Source organism: Mercenaria mercenaria, chromosome 11 (genome assembly GCF_021730395.1).
Source record: "Mercenaria mercenaria strain notata chromosome 11, MADL_Memer_1, whole genome shotgun sequence".
NCBI lineage: Eukaryota > Metazoa > Mollusca > Bivalvia > Venerida > Veneridae > Mercenaria > Mercenaria mercenaria.
In genome coordinates this window covers 69935623-69953886 of record NC_069371.1, presented here as the reverse complement: position 1 = coordinate 69953886, position 18264 = coordinate 69935623, and the positions used below count along the sequence as shown (strand labels likewise).

The 18264-nt window shown below is 36.5% G+C and overlaps 1 protein-coding gene across 1 annotated transcript in view; it reads right to left on the bottom strand.

Moving 5' to 3' along the window:
* The window catches only part of LOC123532722 (dynein axonemal heavy chain 8-like), a 330542-nt gene that overhangs the window by 81244 nt on the left and 231034 nt on the right, over positions 1-18264 (bottom strand). The window contains exons 58-62 of the mRNA XM_053518182.1: positions 11956-12078; positions 11508-11638; positions 9609-9762; positions 7135-7299; positions 5491-5717 (exon numbers count right to left, since the gene is read on the bottom strand). Of these exons, the coding sequence (XP_053374157.1) occupies positions 5491-5717; positions 7135-7299; positions 9609-9762; positions 11508-11638; positions 11956-12078 (800 nt within the window). The remainder of the gene's footprint in view (positions 1-5490; positions 5718-7134; positions 7300-9608; positions 9763-11507; positions 11639-11955; positions 12079-18264) is intronic.

Genomic DNA, 18264 nt, shown 5'->3' with positions numbered 1-18264 from the left:
AAAGCTTTTCTTATATAAGTCTATGTAAAACAAGCTAAGCCCTGGACGGACCAATTTTGATCCCAGGAGGCATGATTTGAACAACTTTGGTAGAGGACCATTACATAATGCTGCCTGCCAATTTTAAGCTCATTGCATTGGTTTTAGACAAGAAGACAATTAAAGCTTTCCCTATATAAGTCAAAGATAAACAAGTGAAACCCTGGGTGGGGCCAATTTAGACCCCAGGGTCATGATTTGCATAAACTTGGTAGAGGACCACCATACAATGCTACCAGCCAAATATCTAAGCTCTAGGCCTAGAGTTTTTAGACAAAAAGATTTTTGAAGTTTTTCTGAATAGGTGTACAGTCTAACCAGTCTTAAGCAGCCAGCCAGGGGAAGCAGACAAGTTGGCCGCTTAAGCCAGGTGACCGCTGATCGGAGGTGCAGCCAGTATATTTATTTTTCAGACTTCTGACTAATTTAGCTTTTAGGCCCATTTCTTTTTCGGTTTTCTATTATCATTTTACCAGGATACATTGACGTACGTTAAATTTTGCCTTCGCAATACGAATGGTCTTCTTAGCAATCTAAAACTCCAGCGTGTCTTTTTTTTTTTTCATAAAAATTGTTACAGACAATTTTCCAACTTCAAAACAAGTTTGTTTACAATTCTCACCATTTTGGTAAGGGAAGTTACTCTCCACGCTTACTGTCTACGCTAAAATCTAAGATTGCCGTTACGTTCCATAAAAGATCGAGTGGTTTATATTCTTTCAAACACAATAAATTTTGTATAAATTTAGTAGTATTTGATGAAAGAAATATAAAAACAAGAGCTGTCACTAATAGTGACAAATGCCCCCGCAGCGCCTTGACCTTTGACCTGGTGACCCAAAAGTCAGTAGGGGTCGTGTACTCAATAAGTACTATCAGTATGTGAAGATTGAAGGTCCTGGGTGCAGTGGTTCGCGAGTAAAGTGCCTTCGTGCAAAAAGTTAACGTTGTGACAAACGAATGAACGAACGAACTAACAAACGGACGGACAGTTGAAAACTAATATGCCTCCCTTCGGGGGCATAAAAATCACAAATATTATGCTACTAATTAGATATCGAGTATTATCTTTCACCGAGATCAAACTGTGAACAACAAAACTGAAACGAGGTGACACGCTAATTGACGATAATTACTGGCCATTTGATCGTAACAAAAAGGGGATCACACCTTTGGTTATCAGTTTTAATTGAGAAGCGCTCATGTCATTTTTTCGTCTTGTGGTGAAGTCAAGCGAAACTTAGCAATCACGTGTTTCTCAAAAATCGGATATCTTCAGCGATTATCGCCTAAAAATAATTGGTTTTAGAAGCAACATGGCCGCTGAAAGGGGTCAAATACAGTGGTCGGGAGGCAATTATGGTGACCGCTGGCCGCGGACGGGAGGTAGCCCCTGAAAAAAGTGATGAAATAGAGAAAAATCCGTCGGGAGCGTCATGAAATGACCGCTGAACGGAGGTGACCGTTAGTACAGGTTAAACTGTATTTAAAACAAGTGAACCCCAGGACAGGGTCATTTTTGTCCACAGGGGCATGATTTGAACAAACTTGGTACAGGACCCATATGCAATACTACATACCAAATACTAAGCTCTATGCACTGAGGTTTTAGGCAAGACTTTTAAAAGTTTTTCTTCCATAAACAAGGAACCACCGTGTATGGCCAATTTTTACCCCAGAGGCAAGATTGGAACAAACCTTTTTAATATCTACGCTTAAGGTCTTGAGGTTTTAGGCAAAAAGATTTTTCAAGTTTTTCCTACATAAGTCTAGATGTAAAAGTGAACATGCCCCCCTGGTGGCCATGTTCTTTTACAAAGTGGATCAATTTTTGTAGATGGTCAAATATGACAAATAACTTTGAAATTAATATGAAATTTGGCAAGATGATTTTCAATGTTATCACTATATACATATAGAGAGGAGTGACCACGCCCTGTTTTCCCACAATGAATCAAGTAATTTCAATTGAGGGTCACACAAGGAATATTTCTGTCAAATAACTTTGAATTCCAGTAAGTCTCTAGACTTTATATCTAACGAGAGCACCTCCTACGAGTTCCAATGCCCGTATGTAAGTGCTTACCATTGGGCAATATACAAGACGAAAGAAATGGTTCTTGGCCTTCTTACACACTTACTGATGATAAAGAAATGTATAAAGTTTCAAAGCTATATCTCTCATAGTAATCATGATAACATAAGACTAGTGGACCTAAACAAAAAATTTAGCCAAATACAAATTTACTATTAAAGTTAACAAGAGCTCTGCAAAGCAGGGGTTATATACATAATGCATTCTTTTCAAAATTCAATGTCTATGTAATTCAAACAAGAGGACCATGATGGTCCTGAATTGCTCACCTCTTCCCACATGACCCAGTTTTGAGTATGACGTCGTTTTTTCTATTATTTGACATCGTGACCTAGTTTTTTAGCTCATGTGACCCAGTTTTGAACTTGACCTAGATATTATCAAGATAAAAATTCTGAACAATTTTCATGAAGATCCATTGAAAAATATGGTCTATAGACAGGTCACAAGTTTTTTCTATTATTTGACCTATTGACCTAGTTTTCAAAGGTACGTGACCCTGTTTTGAACTTTACCTAGATATCATCAAGGTGAACATTCTCACTAATTTTCATGAAGGTCTCATAAAAAATATGGCCTCTAGAGAGGTCACAAGGTTTTTCTATTTTTATACCTACTGGCCTAGTTTTTGGCCACACGTGACCCAGTTTCGAAATTGACCTAGGTATCATCAAGGTGAACATTCAGATCAATTAACATGAAGATCCATTGAAAAATATGGCCCCTAGAGAGGTCAAAAGATTTTAATAATTTTAGACCTACTGACCTAGTTTTTGACCGCAGTTGACCCAGTTTCAAACTTCACCTAGATATCATCAAGATGAACATTCAGACCAACTTTCATACAGATCCCATGAAAAGTATGGCCTCTAGAGAGGTCACAAGGTTTTTTTATTATTTGACCTACTGACCTAGTTTTTTACGGCACGTGACCCAGTTCCAAACTTGACCTAGATATCATCAAGGTGAACATTCTGACCAATTTTTATGGAGATCCATTCACAAGTATGGCCTCTAGAGAGGTCACAAGGTTTTTCTATTTTTAGACCTACTGACCTAGTTTTTGACCGCACATGACCCTGTTTCGAACTTGACCTAGATATCATCAAGATGAACATTCAGACCGATTTTCATACAGATCCCATGAAAAATATGGCCTTTAGAGAGGTCACAAGGTTTTTCCATTATTTGACCTACTGACCTAGTTTTTGATGGCACGTGACCCACTTTCGAACTTGACCTAGATATCATCAAGACAAACATTCAGACCAACTTTCATACAGATCCCATGAAAAATATGGCCTCTAGAGAGGTCACAAGGTTTTTCTATTATTTGACCTACTGACCTAGTTTCTGAAGGCACGTGACCCAGTTTCGAACTTGACCTAGATATCATCAAAGTGAACATTCTGACCAATTTTCATGAAGATCTCATGAAATATATGGCCTCTAGAGAGGTCACAAGTTTTTTTTGTTTTTTTTTTCAGACTTACTGACCTAGTTTTTGACCGCACATGACCCAGTTTCGAACTTGACCTAGATATCATCAAGATGAACATTCAGACCAACTTTCATACAGATCCCATGAAAAATATGACCTTTAGAGAGGTCACAAGGTTTTTCTATTATCTGACCTACTGACCTAGTTTTTGATGGCACGTGACCCAGTTTCGAACTTGACCTAGACATCATCAAGGTGAACGCTCTGACCAATTTTCATGAAGATCTTGTGAAATATATGACCTCTAGACAGGTCACAAGGTTTTTCTATTTTTAGACCTACTGACCTAGTTTTTAAGGGCACGTGACCCAGTTTCGAACTTGACCTAGATATCATCAAGGTGAACATTCTGACCAATTTTCATGAAGATCTTGTGAAATATATGGCCTCTAGAGAGGTCACAAGGTTTTTCTATTTTTAGACCTACTGACCTAGTTTTTAAAGGCACGTGACCCAGTTTCGAACTTGACCTAGATATCATCAAGATGAACATTCTGACCAACTTTCATAAAGATCCCATGAAAAATGTGACCTCTAGAGTGGTCACAAGCAAATGTTTAAGGACTGACGCACGCACCGACGAACGACGGACGCTGCGCGATCACAAAAGCTCACCTTGTCACTTTGTGACAGGTGAGCTAAAAATTCAAGGACCTTTCCCATTTTCCCAGTAGCGTGGAAATCCTGAGTATAGGAAAATTAGTCCGGAGGAACATTCGAATTATTTGATAACTAGTGATATCTATGAAACTAAAAGGTTATTTATATGCAGTCAAACCTGTGTGAAAGACCACCTTCAAACTAGAGCTATCACTAAAGGTGATGAATGTACCCCCCTCATGCACTGACACAGTACATTGCAATTTGACACACACAAGATTGCATAATTATGTGGACTGTATGTATACAGACTGTATGTATACAGTATAGTAACAAAAAACAAAGTCCCATAACTATGCAGAATATTTATCTAAAAGAAAGTAACATGCACCATGCACAACTAGGTTTAGTACTGATCACTTGTGTGAAGTTTCATTAAATTATGTGCAAGGGTTCGGAAGATAAGGCGCGCACAAGATTGCATATGCAGGCTGTATGTACATAGTATGTTAACAAGAAACAAAGTCCCATAACTCTGCAATTTTTGTTGTTGAAAGAACCTAACATGCCCCATGCACAACTACTGTTGTTACTGATCACTTGTGTGAAGTTTCATTAAATTGTGTCAAGGGGATGAGGAGAGATGGAGCGCACAAGATTGTGTCTATGTATATAGTATAGTAACAAAAAACAAAGTCCCGTAACTCTGCAATTTTTTTTTCTGAAAGAACCTTACATGCCCCATGCACAACTACTGTTGTTACTGATCACTTGTGTGAAGTTTCATTAAATTGTGTCAAGGGGATGAGAAGAGATGGAGCGCACAAGATTGTGTCTATGTATATAGTATAGTAACAAAAAACAAAGTCCCGTAACTCTGCAATTTTTTTTTCTGAAAGAACCTAACATGCCCCATGCACAACTACTGTTGTTACTGATCACTTGTGTGAAGTTTCATTAAATTGTGTCAAGGGGATGAGGAGAGATGGAGCACACAAGATTGTGTCTACGGACAGACAGACAACCTGAAACCAGTATACCCCCCCCCTTACAACTTTGTTGTAGGGGGGTACAACAAGGATCACCTGCTTATAAAGGTCATTATAAAGTTAACATTTTTTCTTTTCCCGATAAACTGCAAACAGTGTAAAATTACCTTTACTCAGAGACCACCTGTCAACAAACATGTTTACATTTCTTAAGGGTGGTCTTTACAGGCAGGTTTGACCATATTCACACAGCCATATGTAATTACCTTTGAAAGTATTCAATACAAACAGACGCCACATTATCATGTACAACACCCATAGTGCTGACCAAATGTCCTTTCGTTTCAGCTGAGCATACAACATCAAAATTTGACAAGAAATGATTGGATACAGCAACTAAAGCATCCCTTGGCCAACGACTGAACCAATCCATTGTACAGCCAGAGATCAAACCTGGAAACTTCAGTGACCGGTTACGGAACTTTTCTCCAACCTAAATTCATGTTGCATATAATATATTTGAAACATACACGTTAAGGTATTAGATCACTAATAGAGAACCTCCTTTTTGAAGAGTAATCAATTCCTACCATAATTTGGCATAAACCTACTTTTACTGCAATTCTTAGGGGGGCGTAGGTTCAAGCCCTACTGGGACCAAATTTTGTTACCTTATTTCCCTTTTTTTTCTAGTAAGTTTTTACTTCTTTCAAGACTTATTATTGATTTCTTGTACAAAAATGGAAAAAGATGAATCTTATAAGCGATTTCTTGGTGTTCAAAGGGAATTTACTATTTAAACAGAAGGGGTAGAGTTACACATCTTTAAAAACATTGAGTTACACGCGGTGAAAGTTCTCTGTTTTGCTTTCACTCTTAGATTATATATTGTGGAAGAAATTTAGGTAGGTTTTACGTCTGCCTTAAGGTTATTTTTAAATGGAGTAAGCAAAACGCAAAACAGAAACACAGGATTCGACCTTATTTTTTCAATGTTGAAGTATGAATTTTGTCTCATTAAATCCGTTTACTTGAGGCACCATAGAAAAAATGATACTGACATTTTTGTTTTGTGTTTTATAATTGTTTACCAATAGTTTGATGTTTCTTTTATTAAAATTAATGTTAAAATGAGTTCTCTGCAAACGATTTGGATTTGGATAGTGGCTGTCACATTTAAATTTGTCTCTACTTGAGCTTGAGGAGAAACCATAAGTTATACAAAATTTATAAAAAACGGCACGGTAAAAGTTGTTTAAAAATAGTGTGCAAAACACGGTTACCTTTCAGAATATACCAAGCAAAGGCCATTTTGTAAACATTACTATTAGTGATCTAATACCTTAAACAACATGCAGTTTGATTTACATACATGCAGTACCACACATGGAGAGGTATCTTGTGAAAATTGGCACTTAAATAATGACAGGTCACCACCATATTGCAATACTTAGGGTTTTAAAATGAAAATCATAATAACCTGTAATGTAATTCAACAAATTTGATATTCTGTACAGCTAAATATCCAACATAGACAAAGTATTCCTTTTCAAATTTTGTCCATCTGATCTCATTAAGGTAGTTGAACTGTGACAATAATAAGCCGACTATGTATTCTTCATATATGATTTCTGCATTTTCTGTTTATTACAGGAAGTCATGTGCGCATTCAGCTACACTTACGTCCAAAGAGTACTGCAATCAAGTTGCTTAACCAGAGTCTGTAATCATACAATCAAATTGAGGAGTGTCATTAACAGCCAACTACCTTCAACATCGGTATTAAATGGTTGGCAAATATTTTAACATGTTAAAGATGGTGTATTTTCATACCAAAGTTCCTTTTTTATTAATATCTGTTAAAATATTTTACAAGAAAATTTTTAATCAAAACTTCATTGTGCACTTACAGGTGAAAAGCAGAGAACAACATGTAAGTTATTTCTTGCTCTTGAAATAAAGTAGTCGTACAGATTTTCTGGTGTTGGTGGTCGTCTTGGAAACTCTTTTTTCATCACAGGTATCAACTCCTGGGTAATCTCATCTAATTCATCTTTGGCAAACAAGTTTGACACCTTTTTTTCCAAAAGAGTAAAATTTCACAAGTTAAATAACTGAAAATTCATAATAATATTGACATATTTGTTTGTAATGCCCTAATAGTGTCCCTGAGGCATTGATGATTACAAAATATGTTGAAATATTCAAATAATCTTCACTGTGAAATTATTTTGGCTATTTCAAGCGCCGTAACTATGTAATTAGGGGGTGGAGTCAGACAAAAAAATAGGAGGTGCGCAAGTTCATTTCATGATGAAGGCTATGCAATGTCAATTTATATAAAATACTTTTTGAGCTAGGCATGTCACAAGGTGAAAATGTGCATTTTTTACTATTTCAGGGGCCATAACTCTGGAAATAGGGGGCGGAGCCAGACGAAAAATAGAAGGTGTGGGCAAGTTCATTTCATGATTAAGACTCATGCAAAGTTTCATCAATTTATATCAAATACTTTTAAGCTAGGTGGTGTACGTCTCAAGGTGAAAATGTGTATTTTTTACTATTTCAGGGGCCATAACTCTGGAAATAGGGGGTGGAACCAGACAAAACATGAGCTGTCTCCGTAGGATGACATATGCCCCTGATGGCACTTTGAATGAATAGTTATGGCCGATGTTAGAGTTTAGGACCTTTGACCTACGGAGCTGGGTCTTGCGCGAGACACATCGTCTTACTGTGTCACACATTCATGCATAGTTATTTTAAAATCCATGCATGAATGACAAAGATATGGACCGGACATGCCCATCAATGCACTATCATGAAAAATGATCTTTAACGTCTAAGTGTGACCTTGACCTTTGAGCTACGGACCTGGGTCTTGTATGTGACACGTCGTCTTACTGTGGTACACATTCATGCCAAGTTATTTGAAAATCCATCCATCGATGACAAAGATATGGACCGGACACGCCCATCAATGCACTATCCTTTAACATCTAAGTGTGACCTTGACCTTTGAGCTATGAACCTGGGTCTTGCGCATGAGACGTCGTCTTATTGTGGTACACATTCATGCCAAGTTATTTGAAAATCCATCCATCGATGACAAAGATATGGACCGGACATGCCCATCAATGCACTATCCTTTAACGTCTAAGTGTGACCTTGACCTTTGAGCTACGGACCTGGGTCTTGCGCACTGCACGTCGTCTAACTGTGGTACACATTCATGCCAAGTTATTTGAAAATCCATCCATCGATGACAAAGATATGGACCGGACACGCCCATCAATGCACTATCCTTTAACGTCTAAGTGTGACCTTGACCTTTGAGCTACGGACCTGGGTCTTGCGTGTGACACGTCATCTTACTGTGGTACACATTCATGCCAAGTTATTTGAAAATCCATCCATCGATGACAAAGATATGGACCGGACACGCCCATCAATGCACTATCCTTTAACGTCTAAGTGTGACCTCGACCTTTGAGCTACGGACCTGGGTCTTGCGCACTGCACGTCGTCTTACTGTGGTACACATTTATGCCAAGTTATTTGAAAATCCATCTATCGATGACAAAGATATGAACCGGACATGCCCATCAATGCACTATCCTTTAACGTCTAAGTGTGACCTTGACCTTTGAGCTACGGACCTGGGTCTTGCGCACTGCACGTCGTCTTACTGTGGTACATATTCATGCCAAGTTATTTTAAAATCCATCCATTGATGACAAAGATATGGACCGGACACGCCCATCAATGCACTATCCTTTAACGTCTAAGTGTGACCTTGACCAATGAGCTACGGACCTGGGTCTTGCGCACTGCATGTCATCTTACTGTGGTACACATTCATGCCAAGTTATTTGAAAATCCATCCATCGATGACAAAGATATGGACCGGACACGAAAATTGCGGACAGACCGACAGACTGACAGACTGACAGACGGTTAAAAAACTATATGCCTCCCTTCGGGGGCATAAAAATAGGAGGTGTGCAAGTTCATATCATGATAAAGACTCAGGCAAGATCAAATACTTTCTGAGCTAACCGCATCACAAACTTTTTTTCAGACAGACAGACAAACCCATGCACGGACAAGATCAAATCTTTATGCCCCCTTCACTGAGTAGTGGGAGCACAAAAACAATCTTTTAAATTTGATTAAATATTTCACCAGTTTGATACTTACACATAAAACTTGAAAGAAAGATAACCTAGCCTTAAATGTTCAAGAAGAACTTAGGAGTAATTGAATAAAATTCAAACACCTTTCAAAGGTAAATATATATCACGAAAAGAATTAACTTTTGTAATATTCAAGTTTAATTTCATAAATTACTTGAACAGAGATTGCAGAGAAAAGCAAAGTGTACCTCTCCAGAGCTAAGCACATTATTCAGATATTCGAGGAAGGCTTCATCTTTGATTTCATTGTCAGTAAAGATGAAGGTTATACCATGTCCCTGTCCACCTGCCACTCTGTACATAAACTTCAGATCATCCATCAAGTTGTTGATACCATATGTTCTAAGATATTTCAAAAATATATGTTATCAACATATATTTTCTTATTATTTTAGTTTAAACACTGAATGCATCAAGTTAAATAATTCGCCGTAAGCTATACATTTTGAGTTATCACAGGATCTACTCTTTGTCGTCATATTTTTTAATTTTTTGTTGCTATTTCACATTTTTATGAAACAGCAAAACAATAAAAGAATATGCATATTTTTCATATAGCCCTCTATCCCATGTGCCAAGTTTAGAGAATACGTAAATTTTCTACATACTTGAATAAGAGACAGTGAAGGGGAAGGAAACTACCTAGTTCCCACCCTCACCCAAGTATGTACTATTTCTGCATACCTTAATTAAAGACAGTGAATGGTGAAGGAACTAACTTGTTGGGGTTCTTTTTCTCCCTAGTAAATTCATATCTACATAACTGAATAAAATACAGTATTGGGGAAAGGCACAGAATAAGTAGGTCATTTCCCCTACTAGTATGTACACAGTCGAACTTCATTTGCTAGGACTTGGATAATTCAAACATCACCCTTTGCTAAAACTCATTGTCAGATCCCAGCAAAATACCTTATAATGTATATTTTTTATGGCTCAAACTAACGATAACAAAACAAATTCTGCAAGTCCTGAAAAACAGTAAGTGAAAGGGGAAACAGACTAGTTGATTCTTTTAGCCCCTAGTTTATATATACAGTATAACCTCTCCAGAGTGCCCCTCTCTTAAGCAAAAACCTGTATATAACAACATCGTCAAAATTTCCCTAAGCTGAAATATAATATCAAATTTACCTCTCCAGAACAACAACCTCTACATAACAGTCAATATTTGTATCTCTCAAAGGGTGTTGCTCTACAGAGGTATATATCTACAACAAGAGCACTGCCTTGCGGGTGCAGACTCTCATCTGATTTTTTTGTCTCTGTATAATAGAAATATTGACCTACCTATGATTTTCTAAGTTCAAAAGGGGCCATAATTCTTGAAAAAAGCAATGCAGAGTTACGTTACTTGCTGTGCAGTGTCAGCTTTAGACGGTGAATAAGAGTTGCAAGTTTTAAAGCAATAGCTTTGACCTTAAAGGAGGAAAGCTGACCTAAACGCAAAACTTAACCAAGAAATCTGGTATTTTCTAAGTCCAAAAGGGGCCATAACTCTTGCAAAAAGCAGGATGGAGTTATGTTTCTTGCTGTGCAGAGCCAGCTTTTGATGGTGAACAAGAGTTGCAAGACTTAAAGCAATAGCTTTGATAGTTTAGGAAAAAAGCTGACCTAAACACAAAACTTAACCAAAAAATCTGATTTTCTAAGTCCAAAAGGGGCTATAATTCTTGCAAAAAGCAGGATGGAGTTATGTTTCTTGCTGTACAGAGTCAGCTAATGATGGCGAACAAGTGTTGCAAGTTTTAAAGCAATAGCTTTGATAGCTTAGGAGAAAAGCTGAACTAAACATAAAACTTAACCAGGCAACGCTGGCGCCGATCAAGTGATGACAATAACTCATAATTTTTTTTCAAAAAATCAGATGAGCTAAAAAATTAATAACAGTAAATGGAGAAGAAACTAACTAGTTGGTTCTATCCGTATGGGACAGTGTTTATGATCTACATCATGAATAAGATGGTAAAATCTCTTAAAGAGGGAAGAAACAGACTAGTTGGTTCTTCCCCCTTTGAATATACTGTCAAAGTAACTGAAAAATAGACAGAGAAGGGGCACAATGAAACCTCTGATTTTTAACTAACCTGCTAAGAGTAATTTGGAACATTTTGTAGTTGGCAATAAAGGAAGCTAATCTTGTCAGTGACTGTTTGCCTGAACCACCAACTCCAACAAGTAGAGCATTACCTCTTGGTGTACGAATGATTCTAGAGATCTACAATTATGTAAAACCTGTCCTATTAGCTGTAAAATACAATTTATAATCAGAAACAAAATGACAAATGTCCACTGCTGCTGTAAAGAGACTCACAGTGACAGATAACAAGAGTTTCACTTAACAGAACTAATAACCATTTCCTTTTTATTTTAATCAACTTCAGAACTTGTGATTTTCATGTAATTTAGTTATATAATTATTATTTTGAATAAACAATCCAAATAAAACAGGATCAGTAAAGTAAAATAACTGTATCTTAGTAACCTACTTCTACAAACCAAGGCAGCTATTTTGTTATGTACCCTAGTTCCTACCTTGATAAGATGTACCATGGCATCTTTGAAAAAGACAAGATCCATAGATCCTCCTCTTACTGTCTCGTTGTACTGTACCATAAACATCTTCAGTTTCTCATTCAGAAATTCCAAGTCTTCTATCTGTTAAAAGATATAAAACACTGATTCTAATTTTCTATCTATTAAGACATACAGTCAAATCTCAATATCTCGACTTTGTAGGGAACATGGAAAAGTCGAGATATCGAAAAATCGAGATGATTGAAGTAAGGTCAACTTAGGTCTGTAGGTGGGGTAATGAAGTTTTGTGTTGATAAATATTAAAAATTATTTTGCCTAAAAATAATTACTTTTATTTTTCCCGAAATTTATGGCTATCTCGTTGCTAGGTGTGTTAGCTATAAACTATCGTCGTTGTCAATAATCCAGTTTTTCTAGTTCCTTGTCTAAACATAACAGATTAATGATAAACGCCTATTCGTCAGGGAACCACTCGAGCGTTATATTAAATCGAGAGCACGTGCAATCTTCTCAGTTGAACTAAAGGTGTATTGGCTAGCGCTTCAGATCGATGTTAAATTGAATAGCCATGCCACGTGGTCGATGCAGAACACGCCTGAAAGGTAGAGGCGAGCCAGCCTGTCGAGATGATTATGAAGGGAAGGAAATGAAAGGCGAACTAACGGCGGATTTGCCAGAAATTCCAGGCATCAGACAAAATGCCGGTAGGTTTGTTATTGATTTCGAACAAATTTCGAAGGAGTCGCAATTAATTCTGCAGTTTGGTAATGACAGTACTTACGTCAGTAAATAGTTATACACAGTTAATCTCTTCCCGTTAACATCTATGCACCGATTATGAATTGTGTATTGTATTAACTGTAAACTTAATACGGGGTGTGGCGACCCTATTTCTCATAATTTTACAGATTCGAACCAAAACAATTATGTTGCTAGTTCAGTCAACTGTCGTAATAGTTTCTTGATTCCGACAGGCAGTGGTACTTTCAATACACGTGATTCACATAGGGCATTTCCGTTTTATTACTCGTATGGTGCTCGCAAAGTAAATAGTAACATCGGTGACGTCACATTTCATAAGACAGTGACACTGTTGTGCTCATTTACTTCCCGCAATTTAAATAGCAAATTTTTTGGAGTGTTTTTACGTTAATGTCCCCTTTATGGGACCGTCGAATAGTTTAGTATTGCAAGGGTATAGTATACGGATTAAGATCGGATGGGTTATGGAAACCAGAAAGATTGTAAGGAAAAATATTTATACATCGACGCAACTGTAAGATATTTAAGTAGGTTTTCTCAACACTATTAATTACGACCCTCACTTTGCGATAAGTTTTACATGACCAGGAGAATCTGTCGGCATGCAAACGCAGGCATCAGCACCTGTTAACGTTGGATCAGGTTAGGTCATTTAACTCTTTCGATATCATAAACAAATATCACTAACAAATTCACTGTTCAATATTAGACTTAGATGTACTTACATTTTCCTCCGATTGGTTTCGGTAATGATCTTCAAATACACTGCACGGGAACACGTGCATCCATAGAATCGAAAATTTAAGATCCACAATACTTAATCCAAAATAAATAAAGATGTTGAACTTGCTAGGTTGTATAATACAGGTATAATGTACATGTCAGGTGGGTAATTTAGGCCCTTCCTTTGATAAATGTGTTTTCGCAACATTATCTGAAGACTTATTTATTAAATCTCTTTTCAGCATAGTTTGTCAAGTATAGAGGAATAATTTTCTTATGCTGGGAAACAAAATATGATTGAAATTTAACTAAACACACCGACGTACATATATATCGCTACATTAATTCATGCAATGCACATTGTCTTCGCTTAATATGTCACTGTCAATTTTGAACTAAATTCTTGTGTGCCTCATGTATTTTTCATGCAAATCATGTAGAGTTGTCATCACAGATTACAAAGAGTACCGTTACTTTGTAGTGCATCTTTGAAATAGAGTGACGCATGTTGTTGATAAATTTTATGTAACTCGTTCACTGTTATTTTAGGCTAAATGCTCGCAAACGTTTTACAAAAAAAAAAAAAATAAAAAAAATCGCGTGGTCTATTATGAAAATAAGATTCAAACGTTTTTAAACAGTATTAGTTGGGCAGTTTGTTCTTTGTTTGGTGTTCAGGATTGTTAATTGTTGCACTACTACGTTTGTTAATTTGGTGAGGAAATTCTGTTTCGTTGAAGCTCAACTTTCCGTACATTAAATTTGAAACGATTGTTACGTTTCCCGAAACACATTGTTACTTGAATTTTTCGAAGAAACGGGGTCAGAATCGTGATGTCTGTCAATTTAGAGGCTGAAAAACAATAGATATTTTGTTATTTTCCATACAGAACCGGATTCTATTATATTATTATAGATTCTATTGTTACCAGAGTCAAATAAGATATCACGAAAACTTTGTTAATTCAAGTTGCGGCCTCAAAAAAAAAAAAAAAAAAAAAAAAAAAAATCTTACACCATTCTAAACTTTTAAAACTAAAGAGAAATCGATTGAATTGATACATGTATATGTGGCTAGCTTTCCTATGATATTTTATTGGTTGTCATTAATTCAAATAGTATTTAGTTTAGAGCTGTTCGTATTTATTTCTAAGGCACTGGTGTCAGTTAACATGACATTTTAAAATGGTGTGACATTGCAAATAACAGTAGATAGAACTGTTTTGCACTTGGTTTCCCGTTATAATAGTGGTCACGTTTTTGTTTGGTGTTAGAAGCTAACTAATGTAAGATTAGGTCATCATAGTTGTAAATATGTAGCGTTAAGATATACTGCCAATATTTAGCCGAATCCAATATCACAGATCATATTAATGGTTCTTAAAATTTTGGAAGTCATCATACTGTATTACAACACTCTTGACTGATGATTTTATCACTGGAGTATGTATGTGTAGTGAGCAAAACTTCAGAGCTGGTTATCATGGGATTTGGTTGAAATCTGTAACAAACTACCAGTCGTTTGTTACGTTATGTATGAATGAAAATTTTTTGGTTGTCTTAATTTTTCTCCTGTTCCAGTAAGTGAATTCTCTCCGAATAGCCCATGTAGCACTATATCATGTTAACGAAATTCTGTAGTTTTTTGACCTTAGCCCGGAACCGGGATTTCATAAATCAGTGTTGGTTTGTTATATAAATTATTAAAGTCGGATTTTTAATATTTAAGTAAAAAATTTCTTTGACAAACCAAGCCGAAATTATTTACTGAAGACAGATAATGTTAACGTCATTATGTATTAGAATTACAAAATAAGGTTGAAATTGTGTTTTCGTGTAAGTTGAATATCTGGACATATTTCATGCTGTATAGCGCAATCTATTTATAGAACGATTACGTATTTAGAAGTAGAAAAGCGATAGCGAAACATTATTGGAAAAGTCGATTATTCAGGGTCTTCATAGTAAAGTATGGTTTTCTTTTAATATACGATTCGACAGAAGTACAACTACTTTAACACGTTATTGATAAATATATCGACCTAGTTCCGCAGTAGATCTATTCATTTATAAATACATGTATAATTGCACGACAATTTTTAGGGATGTGTGACCCATCCGCTAGCTTCGGTATTCTACCGCAGTATTATTATAAATCAATAGGGCAGACATGCCTTGATGTATAAATCCCACACGGTAACTTAAACGATAAAATGTTTGATAATTATGATTTTCTTCATTAAAACGTTTCAATACAGAAACAAATTTTCAGTATGCACTTAACTTTTTTCATTGACAATCTTCTTGAGTTCAACGATGCATGAGAACCATAACAAGCAAACGATAATACAATGTATAAACATGCAGTCGTTTTAATTAGTATCAAGTTAATCTATACTATGTTTAAATTGGTACCGTAGTGTATTGGATTGTGTTGTCATACCCGACCCGATTGAGGCCTGGTAAACTCATTGAAAAGCTAACCAAAATGCAGTAACAACATAATGCTTGTGGATAAAAGGGATAATGCTTGCGGATAAAAGGGATAATGGTCTTTCTGGATATTGATGTATAGCCTTGAAGGGGCACATATCAACATGGTTGGAATTGAATTTAATTGAATTACATTAGGACATAAATCTTAAGATAAAACGTGTATCCAAACAAATATATTTTAGGTAAGCATTTAAGTTAGTTATTTCTTTCAAAGATAGAACTATAGATTATCATCATGATGATGAACAAATGATCCGAATCACTCAAGACGATAATCCATCCGCTCCTTGTTTCATACATTGGCAAAACGTGATCACGTGATGTTGGCGGGATTTGCTCTACTTGTCTTTCAAATAGCCTATCCGATTATGTTATAGTTACATGGATGAACCAGTTTGGTTTTAAAGAACAAATATAATTGTTGTTAAGTTGGATAGTATTTTTTAGAATTTAAGAAATCGTTGCACAGAAATTTTTGGGGGATAAATTTTGGCAAATTTATTGTGGCCTGGAAAAATTCTGTCGACCGGGGGCGATCGGGCGTGCTTTGGGACGTTTTGATGGTACGGATGTTACGGTGGTATATTAAAGGTATTGCTCTAGTGCCTTGGCAATATCTGACTAGCCTTGCTTAAATGTATCATAGCCTTGCTGATGTCATAGCCTTGCTCATCATATAGTATTTGCCTCGCTTAGAATTACAGTACGTTGCCTTGCTCCATTGGTCCGCTAAATGTTCCTCATTACTTTGCAGGTAACGTCGAGTTATGGGGAATATTAATTTACTGTGGTGTACTGTAGCCTTGCTCATTATAGTATTTGCCTTGCTTAGAAGTACAGTACGTTGCCTTGCTCCGCTAAATATTGTGGTGTACTGTGCCTTGCTCGTTGCTTAGAATTACAGTACGTTGCCTTGCTCCGTTGGTCCGCTAAATATTGTTGTGTACTGTAGCCTTGCTCGTTGCTTAGAACCACAGTACGTTGCCTTGCTCCGTTGGTCCGCTAAATATTCCTCATTGCTTTGCAGGTAACGTCGAGTTTTGGGGGATGTTTAATTTACTGTGGTGTACTGTGGTATCCCTTGCGTCCGTGTGGCGCTGCTTGTTGCTCTACAGGTAACGTGGAGCAATGACGTGGTGCTTTACGAGTACGTCTGGTTTCCTCCCGGTCGACTGGTTTTTCAAATAGCTTTCATTGGAGTGCCATACTCTGCCAAAATATTGATAATAACTTTTATATTGAAAGGAATATTTCATAGGTTGAATTAGCACTGTTTACAGTATCTTACGTGCCGGTAATTGAAATATGTGACTGTATTCATATCTGAAATGTACAAATAAACATGTAAAAATGTGAATGCTACTTGTCTTCTGGTTATAATTTCGGGTAATAAAATAATAAAAATTATTTTGCCTAAAAATAATTACTTTTATTTTTCCCGAAATTTATGGCTATCTCGTTGCTAGGTGTGTTAGCTATAAACTATCGTCGTTGTCAAGTAATCCAGTTTTTCTAGTTCCTTGTCTAAACATAACAGATTAATGATAAACGCCTATTCGTCAGGGAACCACCTCGAGCGTTATATAAATCGAGAGCACGTGCAATCTTCTCAGTTGAACTAAAGGTGTATTGGCTAGCGCTTCAGATCGATGTTAAATTGCCCACCCGCCACACCCCAGTAATAATAATAATAATAATAAAAATTGTTGTATACTACAATTCATTATATTTTGTACCTTTAATTCTGTTATGACAATCTGACTGTTTTGTGAAGTATTTATGTTGCAGATAATATGCTGCCATTGGGTGCCAACTCCGGAAGTGATCAGACTCCAGGTACTTTCCACAGACATTAATTGAACGGATTCCTGGCTACAAACAATTTGTGAAACAGACAAATCTAAAAGGATATCATTCTTCCGGACTGTTGCTTTATGAGAAATCAAAAGGACAATTTAGAATTAATACATGTATAATTTTTATTACTAAAATTCCAGTTAATCATTTCCATATTTATATACAATTATTTTTATGTCACTCCTAATTGTAAGGGCCTGGAAAAATTCTGTCGACCGTGGGGGCGATCGGGCGTGCTTTGGGACGTTTTGATGGTACGGATGTTACGGTGTATATTAAAGGTATTGTTCTAGTGCCTTGGCAATATCTGACTAGCCTTGCTTAAATGTATCATAGCCTTGCTGATGTCATAGCCTTGCTCATCATATAGTATTTGCCTCGCTTAGAATTACAGTACGTTGCCTTGCTCCATTGGTCCGCTAAATGTTCCTCATTACTTTGCAGTAACGTCGAGTTAGGGGAATATTT